Source organism: Austrofundulus limnaeus, unplaced genomic scaffold (genome assembly GCF_001266775.1).
Source record: "Austrofundulus limnaeus strain Quisiro unplaced genomic scaffold, Austrofundulus_limnaeus-1.0 Scaffold104, whole genome shotgun sequence".
NCBI lineage: Eukaryota > Metazoa > Chordata > Actinopteri > Cyprinodontiformes > Rivulidae > Austrofundulus > Austrofundulus limnaeus.
Window position 1 is genome coordinate 707,892 of NW_013952506.1, and position 11,062 is coordinate 718,953.

General features: G+C 42.4%; 2 protein-coding genes across 4 annotated transcripts in view; both read left to right on the plus strand.

Annotated features, from left to right (window-relative positions):
- Positions 1–3,914, plus strand: part of slc25a22a (solute carrier family 25 member 22a) — a 24,507-nt gene extending 20,593 nt beyond the window's left edge. For both annotated transcript variants that reach the window (XM_014013643.1, XM_014013644.1), the window contains exon 11: positions 298–3,914. In XM_014013643.1, coding sequence (XP_013869097.1) covers positions 298–451 — 154 coding nt within the window. In that variant the 3' untranslated portion in view covers positions 452–3,914. The remainder of the gene's footprint in view (positions 1–297) is intronic.
- A 6,043-nt stretch (positions 3,915–9,957) lies between these two features.
- Positions 9,958–11,062, plus strand: part of syt7a (synaptotagmin VIIa) — a 110,302-nt gene continuing 109,197 nt past the window's right edge. The window contains exon 1 of one of the 2 annotated variants that reach the window (XM_014013648.1): positions 9,958–10,183. In XM_014013648.1, coding sequence (XP_013869102.1) covers positions 10,150–10,183 — 34 coding nt within the window. In that variant the 5' untranslated portion in view covers positions 9,958–10,149. The remainder of the gene's footprint in view (positions 10,184–11,062) is intronic. The other variant, XM_014013647.1, reaches the window with a different exon arrangement.

Consider the following 11,062-nt stretch of genomic DNA (forward strand, 5'->3'; position numbering starts at 1 on the left):
TGTCTCACAAATCACCACCCGCTCTCCACCGGGGAGGGAGCTGTAATGGATGCGCGCACGTGAGCCCAGAGCATGGCTGCTGGATCGGCCAGAGCAGGCGCGTATCGGCCGATACCGATACAAAGGAAAAACGTGAATATCGGCCAAAAATATCGGCCGGCCGATGTATCGGTCGACCCCTAGTATCAGGTGACCTCATTATGTCTGAACACATGAGGCACACACCAGGCTGCTTTGTACGGTCATCGACTGCGCTGGCGACGCCACTCAAGTGACCAGTTTGTGTTTCCTCTTTAGGAAAATCCTGCGCAACGAAGGCCCGGCGGCCTTCCTGAAGGGCGCCTACTGTCGCGCCCTGGTCATCGCACCGCTCTTCGGCATCGCGCAGGTGGTCTACTTCCTGGGCGTGGGCGAGTTTATCCTCAGTTTCTTGCCCAAAAGAAGCAACTAAGGAGCGCCTTCATTTCTGCCTTCCCTCCCATGATGCATCACTTCGACTACATGAGAATTCATCTTACTCTGAGAGGTTTATTTGTTTTGTTTTGTTGTTTGTGTCGGGGTCAGTATGTGACTGGTCGTTTTGTTTTTATTTGTTGTGTTGAATGTTAAGAAGGGAGCCTTTGTTTGCCAAGATGCCTGTGGTGGCACACAAGTTTCCAGTTAGCAGGCCCAACACTTAGACGCTTTCTGGAAATGACGCCACAAATATCGGTGTACAATAACAGGATTTTGTTGTGCTTCTGAACACGATTGTCACATTCGCGGAGTCGACGCGCTGCCCTTGGCTGCTGCAGTTCTGCGAGCCTCATGCTGATTTTCTTTTGCGTTTGTTTTCTTCTTCAGTGTCAGCGAATTCCTCGGCAATCTATTTGAAATCACAATCATAAATTAACTGTTAAAAGCACATTCCTCAGTTTCGCAAGAGAAGCTTTCGAAAAACTTTATATCCTGAAAGATGAGAGATCTCTTAACTGGAGGAAAATAAGCCGTATGAGCCAGTTTCAATCCAAGTCCCAGGCAATGTGTTGATGTGATACCAGCACAATCCCTCTGATCTTTCCTGAGAAGCCACTTCCCTTTGTGTACAGTAAGTGGTTGTAATGAACTCGGCCTTTCAGCTCAGAGCAGACTTTGATTGCCTTGGCTTTTTAAGTAGATCAGGTTCCATCTGATATTCAGTGCTGCCGCAATGGGTCCACTGTTTTATTTTTATTTTTTTTTTACCTCCAGGAACACTGTCTGTAGATTCTGCCTCCAAATCAGCCAGTGTGAACATTCTGAGCTGCTACCATCCTATAAGTTTACATTGCTTCAATGTGAGACGACCTCTGTCCCAAAATGGCTGCTGCGCCTCTTTCTTTAGGGTAAAGCTGTTGTAATTTTTAGACACAACTTGGTTAAAGCTGAAGTTTTGCATCTGTACTTAATAGAACGACTCAAGTGATTGGATTGTGGCCCTAAGTGCAAAGTGCAGCAGCCATTTTCCCCAACATGTCATTYTTTGTGTTTTAAACTGTGGTGAGCACAAGTTTTAATAGAAAAACATTATTTTTTCCTCAAACTTGCAGCAGTCAGCCATTATGGAGCAACAAATTACTCCCCCCCACTATACTTTGTGTTTTGTTTACAAAAGAGTACACGCTCAGTTGTGATGCTTTGTCCAAACTGGAACTCAGTGACAGAACCCCAAAGAGCTAACAAAAAAATCCTTCTCTTTCTGAAAATCTGACCATCGTGTCCTCAGTGTGAGGATGACTTTTTACCAAAAGCATATCYCAGCCGGTTAGCTTTGGAGGTTTTGTTTGCCAGGGATAAATTCAGCCTCGCTGTATCTTGTTTATGCATCTCAGCAACACCTAAGGCCTGCCATTGGTTTATCATGTCGGGAGATCAAGGTGACCCTTGCAGGGTATTGTCCAATCACATTCCTTTCCTCGCTCCAGCTGGTCAAGCAGCTCTTCAGTTGTTCTGTGGACTGGTGGTGCAACTTCTTTTTTTTTTCAGTGTGATATCGTTTGTGGGAGGGAGCTTTATTTATCAATGTTCCTATTTTTTTTAGAGGCAATAGAGCCTCATAAATACATTTGTATGTGTTGTTTTTGTATCAAATTGTCCACCTTAACTTTATTGTACATATGCAGGTGAAATGAAATTTGAGATTTTATTGTTTTGTAAATGTTGGCTTATTTGCACACCTACCTCCCCCCACCTTTTCAATTCATATCGTGCTGATTTTATGTTCTGATGATGCAGGAAAACAAATTAAGGAAGTAAAACAATATGCCACGTTGGAACTCTAGTATAGATTTCAGGTCGGAGGTGCCATTTCTCCCACGCTATCAGTTAAATTCAGCTGGTTTCCTTCTGTTCCACGACAGGACCAAATGAAGAATCTTAATGCTGATCATTTTCCAGTGACAGATTTTTTATTTTATTTTATTTTTTTTCCAGCTGATGGGGAAATGTGCGTCGACCAAAGCAGGATAAGCTCGTTAAGAGTTTTGTATCTGGTCGTGATGTTTAAATCGTTTGTTTGAATGGTGCTTTATTTTCCACAAAGTAGCTGCAACACGACTGAGGCTGCACTGCCTGAACCCCCACGGGAGCTAATCTGAGTCGTCTTACTGTAACTGAAAGCCATAGGTCAGTCAGGGAGGGACTGCTCTAACACTGACTGGCACCTTCCAAACATCAGAGGCGCGTGGAAAAAAAAAAAGGGCAAAAGGACCCAAATATTCATGTGAGCTTGTGAGCCTGTAATTTAATTTTTTTGTTTACATTCCACCCTGTTTTTGTGATCACAATGCCTCTTTTACTTATACATTTTTTGTTTTCAGATTGTTTTTTATTTTTAGTTAATCCCTGAATGTGTCGTGCAAAATGGTTTTGCTGTCCTCGGCTGTGACTTTTCACCAGCTTGGTGCATTTGGTTCTGTACGTGCGTTTGGCAGTGTAGTGCTGTAGAAGTCGTTGTGTAGTTGTTAAGAGTGCCGCTTGGATATTTTTTTGTTTTCTCTCTCTTGCTTTGATTGTCGACCCTCTTTTGTTTACTCCCCGCCGTGTGTTTGTGCTTGATTCCCCCCAGCAGTATCCACCGCCGGGCGGGGGTGTTAGGGTCATTTGCAGAAGGAGATTCTAGAACACACCAATTACACGACTTAAGAGTGTGTACAATCAAAAGAAAGCACATGAAAAGGATTGTGGGGTATGAAATAGCACACGTTCCTCTTTGAATATGCCTGGAAATCCCCCAATGTGCTGATTTGAAGAATTAAAGTGATTTATTTCTGCGACACTGTTAATCCAAATGACCTTTTTAATCTTATTTATCTATGTCTGTGTAAAACATAAATAAAAAATAAACATAGGGCTGAGACAAATACCTACACAACGATGTCCACTAACAGTTTAGCCACAAAATGTATATCGCCTACATATGAGAATCAGATATAAGAATGTAACTTAGATATTATGAGATGTATGATTATAATTGTGAAGAGTTTATGACTTAAAGATTTGTGCTTTAAATGTTCACCAAGGAAAAAAAGCAATTCACGAACCAGCTTACTGTTATGCAATAAGTAGAATTCACACACACGGTAGAGAAAAGACACAAACAACACAAACACGTGATCACAGCAACGTCCACCTAAGCTTTTGGAGGTCTTTTCTTAGGGTCTGAGCTCACCTCACAGCCCATGTTCTCTTCCTCCGAGAGGAAAACGTGCAATAAAGCACTTTAAAACCTCGCCCCCCCTCGCTGTAAACCTACAGAGTCTCTCTATTACAGAGGGTGTTTATGAGGATGTGCGGTGAATGACACAGTTCTTTGAAATGAAATGGAAAATATAAATATATATAGATATTGTGTTTCTTGTCACAATTTACTGTTCAATAAACTAACTGTCCTAAAATTGTCTGATGTAGTTGTTTGTACTAAAGGCTTGTGTGCTTATTCTTTCTGCTTTTCAAGGTCCAGCAGCTATTTGACAGAGCACAAAAGGAGTGATGGTGTGTGTGTGTGTGTGTGTGTGCGTGCGTGCGCGCTTGTGTGTGGTGAACACTGAGCAGCAGACCCAGTGTTTTTGAAGAGACCAAGGATGGCGTTAGCGACTCTCCCCCTCAGGGAAACATCTGAGTCTGCAGGGATGAGTCAGTTCTTCTCTGGAGCCACCGGGTGTCACTGTGAGGCCACGGCCCAGGCAGCAGGTCCTCCTCTCTGTGGTGGGATGAGAGGGACTGCCACTACAGGCGTTTGATTGTTTTAAGTGATGTGGCAGGAAATCATGCTCGCTTCACTATTGTGCACCCTCTCCAGCTGTCGTAGAGTTAACAATCGCTCACCAATAATGTTTGTAAGCAAAATATCTTCTGAACCAGTGAACGAATTTAATTTCAAGATGGCCACCACAGTCGACAGGCCGTAGGAAACACAAAAAGGGCTTTAGCCTGGTTTGTTTTACAGGTATCGAGCTAAAATTAGGTGTGATAGTAGATGAGCATCATCCACAAGACATACTTTTAGCTCTATTTATTGCGCAACATTTTAACTTAAAACTTTGTCAATAACACAGTGTCAACTAGCTTTAATTGTTAACAAAATATCTCATGAACTACTGGACAGACTTAAACGAAACCTTTTATTTTATTAAAGTTTATTCATTTCATTTAAAAACAAAATTAATGTTACATACAAAAATACAAATCAAAAATAAAACGAAAGGCAGCAGAAGAAAAAAAAAATCAGAATATCTGCCCCTATTTGTAAAAAAAAAGATAAAATAAACAATACTCACAATAGTCTTTAAATAACAAAAACAAACAAAAAAAAACATGAAATCATGGGGTAAACCAGTACAGCAGATTAGCTTTTGGAGACAACCCCATTCAAGATGGCCGCCACAGCCGACGGGCTATAAGAAACTCAAAAAATGGCAATAGCTCAGTCTGTTTTACAGACGTAGAGCTAAAGTTTGGTGCGTTAGTAGCTGAGCATCCTCCACAACACACACTCTGTATTGCAAAATGTTTTTGCTCAAAACTTTGCCAATAACTTGGTGTCACAACCATCTTTATCTGTTAGCAAAATATATCATGAGCCACTGGATGAGTTTCAATGAAACTTTTAGGAAAACTGATCAACTTTTGGAATCGAGCCTATTTAAGGTGGTTGGCACAGCTAACTGGCCTGAGTAAATATAAGATAGGATTTAAMTGAGTGACTTTTGTTGATTTAGCGAGTAGCTGAAAGTCATCCTCAGTAAATTCTCTGAATACTATAACCAAAGTAATTATTGCTCTGTTGAAACTATTAAAAAAAACATGTTTCACATCAAATGTTTGTGAACTTCTCGTTACATCTCCTCAGATTGTTTATYCTGTCCTGTTCTTTACTCTTTATGGCAAGTTTCCAGAGCACTTTTTAAAAATCTCTCTGCATCATAATTACATCAGAGTACCTTCATGTAACCCTGCACGTGTATACACACACACACACACACACACACACACACACACACACACACACACACACACACACACACACACACCCTGCAGTCTTTCTGCACAGCATCTTTTTTTCTGTCCTGATCTCATTTCTGCCAGACTCAGATTTCCTATTGAATTTTTTGCACCTCTTTGAGAGACTCCTTTCATCAGACCCCATCTACTCCACTGTTTACTCACACCGGAGATCAGACCGAGGTTTCGCTTTTCCACGACACGACTCTGAGGASCAGAAATGAGCAGCAGCCGCCACTGTTCCCGGGGCACGCTTGAATCTTTTTCTTTTTTTTTTTTCTTCCCTTCTTCTCTTTCCACGTGTCATGACTTAAGCTTTACACCGTGAACTATTATTAGCCTTGCAAGAGAAATAGAAGGGGAGAAGGGTGAAGCGAGAGCTGGAGGCAGCAGAGGACCATCAGCAGAAGGGGAGTGGGGTGGGGTAAAGGAGGGGATGGTGTGTATATAGGTCACTAAATCAATGGGAATCAGGTTTTTGAAGAGGGAGAGAAGGGAGGTATTTATAGATACCAGTGGAGACAGATGCATCAGTGACAGGCACAGTGTTGCTGGGAGCAGAGGGGTGGGGAAGGCTGGGAATAAATTAGTCTGCAAGAGAACACCCCCACACCTCAAGAAATGCAATGCAAAAGCACAAGGCAACAACACCAAAATATGATCAAATGAAAAATCACTACGGAGTGCTTTGGCTAAATGAGATTCCCCAGCTTTATTGAGAAAAACCCCGGGCGAATGGTTAGTGCTGCAAAACGTTCAAAGCGTTTGCATCAACGGGGCTGCTTTACTCATATCCTGTTTAATTTCTGACCTCTGATATCAGTGAGCCACATGATTGAACGGAACATTAGACTTGTATTTTGCAGGCCAGTGAGAAAAATAGCTGTGGAAAGCCCAAGAATGGATTACAGGAGATTTTTTCATGGATATCTGCAAATGAGAAGTGGTAAATTGGCTTATTTATTATGCAGTATCTGTTTTAACAAGTGGCAGTGGTATGGATGCAGTGGTTTTAATCATGACTGTCATGGTTTATACCATTTATTCCCTAATATGCAGCACGTCTCTGTCTCTGCCAGCTTCTTGCGGGAAGAAGTTCCATCGCAAATTGGTAATTTGTTCAGAGGACACGAGGAAAAAGTAATTAAAGAAATTGTTTTAAATTGCTTTCTGACTGGCTTTTTCTAGGACTGTGTCAAGGTCAGGGGCAAAATGGGTCCCTCTTCACTTCCAGAGCTGAGCTGTGTGTGTGTGTGAAATGTAAGACATCCAGAATACTGAGCGGTAAAATAATCTACATCTCATTTCTGCAGTTAATTTGAGAAGTATTGGCACAGCAGCCCACCTCACCTCACCTTACATTAAAAGGCAGAGGATGCAGTCAATTACTTTCTGAGGGTTCCTAATCTCTGGCCCGTAACATGGTCAGTAAACTCACACAGGGCAGTTTCTTGCCTCCCAAGACCAAATGAGGTCTGGATAAGGTGGAGGCAACTGATGGGAAAATATGGCCTTTACACGTTATCTGTGCTTATCAACAGCAGAGCTGAATTTTTACAGGGTTTTACTGATTAAACCATTAAAATGTGTCACTCTGACTATAATGTCCTGTTGCTGTAATGACTGATGGCTACCATGGTGTGAAAAGCATTTCTTTTTCTACTTCAATATGCTCTAAAAACCTATTTAAAAGGGGTTTCTTTTATTTAATATTAATAGAGACACTGCTTGTGTTTCAACTGTTTATGTATATTTGGGTTTACACAATAAAGTTTTATCCAATAAATTTTAAATTTTCGACAGAGGGTAAAGCACAAATTTGGTACACCATGTTGGCTTTTACAAAGCATTTTTCAAAAATAAGACTTTTTTGTCGTGGATCAAAAAATGTTAAAGTTTCACAGAAATTGGGGAAAAAAGGTCAAAATAAGGGATGTCAGCGAGCCAAATAACACGTGACTTGACTTTAAATCTAAAAATCTGAGGCAAGCTAAACCACCAAAAACCATAAGGTATTTGGAAAATATCACACTAAAAACTACAACATTAGGCCCCTATCTCTTAGGTTGGACTTATAACAGCAGTGACCTATCCTGGTCCTTGAAGGCCACCATCCTGCATGTTTAACTCATTCACCTTCGTTAACACACCTGTTTCAGTGGTTAAATTACCTCTTCAAGTTCTACTTTTACCTGTAATCGCACATTAACTCAAATCAGGTGTACTGGAGCAGAGAAACCTCTATAACAAATTATTTTATCTAGTCTTGCTGTTTGTTCAGCAGCCCCCCCACACATGCCTTCCTCTGTCCAGGAGAGGTTAGCGGTCTCGCTGCATATGCTGGATCCCAGAAGCTAATGTTGGCTGCCAGCAATTAATACTCCCATCGTGACCACGAACACACCGCTTCCTAAGCAGCTCATGGAACAGCACAGCTGCATTAGTTACCCTCACTTCACATTTCTGGCAAATCACAAATTAGTTGATCCAAACCTCTAGGTGGGGAAAAGGTTTTGCTTCGAGCCTGTGTCCAGAATGAGCTCTCAGAGCTCCAGGAAGAACAAAATGTCATATTTTTGTCCAGTAACTGTGTCAGAGAGAGCCGATTTCTTCACCCCTCTTCGTCTGATCCAGTCGTGTCGCAGAGGCAACAGGTCCAGGAGTGAAACCCAGACACCCCTCTCCCCTGCGATGCTCCACAGATTCACCGACCCAAGTCATTCCCAGGCCAGAGAAAATACACAATCCCTTCAGCGAGTTCTGGGTCTGCCTCTGTGCCTCTTCTGGGTGGGACATGCATGAGAAATTTCAAAAGGGAGGCTAACAGGAGGCATCCCAAACCACCACAATGGACTTTGCGAAGAAGCATCTACTCTGAGCTCCTCCCAGATGAAGGAGCTCATGAACCTGTCACAATATGAAGGAAGCCAATTTCATCCGCTTCCAGGATCTCATGACACGTACTTCTTGAACAAAGGTGAGGGTTGGAACATTGACAGACCAATAAATACTTTCACCACAACAGACCAGAGAAAGTCCCTCATTACTGCAGACATAGTTTGATAGAGGGGTTCATGTCTGTGTACTGGAGCAGAAATGTTTTATTTACAATTAAAAGATGCCAACAAGGGAAGACTTGTCCATTCAGCCTTACATGTCGGAGCCAGAGTCTGACCCAGAGCCAGAGGAGAATGAAGACCACCAGGTTGGTCAGTCCAAACCTTATTTGGCAGTTCTGTTGCAAATTCTCTGATGTAATAGTTCAGAAAATAATAATAAGAACATTAAGTTATCTACGCAGGAGAAACTAAATAAGAAATTTCTGTTCTCCTGAAGACTTCAAGCACACAACAAAATGCATTTAATGGTTAAAAAAGTGGATTTGGCATGATATGTTCCCTCCCAGAAATCCTCTTTGGAAAAGTAAGGAGGCATCATGAAGCTTTTCTGTACTCACTCTCAGCAGATGATGTTTCAAAAATCTTCTCAGGTTCTTCAACAGCCAAAAATAAACATTCAATGTTCTTTGCTTATTCAAGATCATCCATCACGATCATCACCAACATATCTCTGTTGTTCAAACATTTTACCATAAAAAGGTTCTTTTCATCCAGCTGGAGTCACGGTCCTGAGCAGTCCTGCTCTCACTCATATCAGTCCACCTGCAATGTGGCCTTGGTCCGTCGATCTCCTAGTGGTCTCTGCGACAACGCCAAACTGTTATGGCAATATTTATTTAACAAAGACAGAAATACGTGGAAGAATGAAGGTACTCCGTGAGATGATCAGCTGAGTTTTATTGCAACAACAGGAAACACAGAGAACCTGGCCTGTCTCTGTGCCTCTGCTTCTCTCTGTCACTGTCTCTCCACTCTACTCACTGTGTCTCAAGATGCCTCATATATATATATTAACAAACACCATAATGTCATCTTAGCAAGATTTGATACAAGGTCAATGGAAAACACAAAGATAAACACAAGTGATATCTAAGAATGACTGTTGTTAGCAAATCTTGTTCTGACTTTAATCATTCTATCTGCAGATGAACAGCATGTCATAAAACCCTTGGTCATTAAAGGATGTCATGAATTACTAGCTTAAACATAAAAGTATTAGTTCCATTACAAAGCGATAAAACATTTTTAAAAATGTACTGAAGCAAACCTACACACATCTGAAAGAGTTGTCTTCTCTTCAGTCGGGTGCACGCAGCATTTAGACCGAGCATTGCAAAAAATAATAATATGCTTTAAGTTATACAAGTTAACTTTATTCCACCTCAACTACAAGCCAGAAGTTGGACTCTAAAGGCAGCAGAGACTTGCAGAAGTCACTCTTCCCCATTTTGTCCTCAGAGACACATTAGAGTGGATGTTAGAGAGGGAGAGAAACAAGGAGGCTGGGAGGAGAGAGGAGAGGGAGGGAGTACAGTGGGAGTCTCCAACTGCCTGGTTAGCCTTACCTATCCACTAGGAGGAGAGGAGAGAGGCAGCTGAGTGGCAAACAAAACAATCAGCAGCTACTACTACAAACCACGACTCGCGCCGGAGAGGAGTACAATACTATCAAATAATAACCGAGACAAGCGCCATTGTTGTCCGCCTCGGAGAGAGAAGTATCACAGCCATGTATCTGAACAGGGAAGAGGACAGCAGCAAAGGTAAGAGGACAACGGGAGGAGGAAGAACACCCTGACACTTTCAAGGTGTTTCATTTTCCCCCCGACCTGCTCACAGAGGTGTCACATCTCCTGCTTTCAGCCCGGGATGTTGTAGGGGGAAAAAAAAGTGTGGGCTGTCATTATGTAATGYCAGGCGCAGTTAATTGCCTCCTATAGGAAGGAGGATGCCTTCCTCATCTGTAGCCCGACCCCGCGTTCCCTAACGATCAGCTGTGGACCTGTTGTAAAAGGCAGAGCTACTTTTGTTGTCCTGTTAAAAACAATAACAGCACGGGGGATCTCTGCGAAAATCGGCACGGATTGTTTGTGGAGATTTGGATTATTATTATTATTATTATAATTTGGCTACTTGAGGGCAATGTAACACAAGGTCAAAGCCTTCAGCTGCCATGAAAGCCTTGGTGTGAATTATTTGGTGGCGCGCTCTGCAGCAGACGTCCCATAAAGAAGAAGGAGAATAAAATAAAWWAAAAAAACTGAGGGATGCTGCAGGGAGATAACCGTGCCGTGCCGCAACGACACGGGTAAAGAGGGTACAAAAGGAGGAGGAATATTTGAGTAATCTCTCCCACGTGTTTTTGAGGCGTGATTTCCTCCCCTCCATCCCTATCTCCTCCTCGGCTGCTCAGAAACATACTCGACTCTGTTCCTCCACCCCCCCGCTGTTACCACGAAGCAGAGAGAAAAAAAAAAACTCTCCCCGGACTGAGAGGTACTGGTGCTAATTACCACCTAAATCTTCAGGTTAGACGAGAATAACACCTGCAGCTGCCGGGGGGGAGGAGGGGAGGGCAGGTGAGGAAGGGAAGAGAAGGAGGTGAAGGTGGTGGAAAGGAGCAAAAAAAAAAAAAAAAAAAA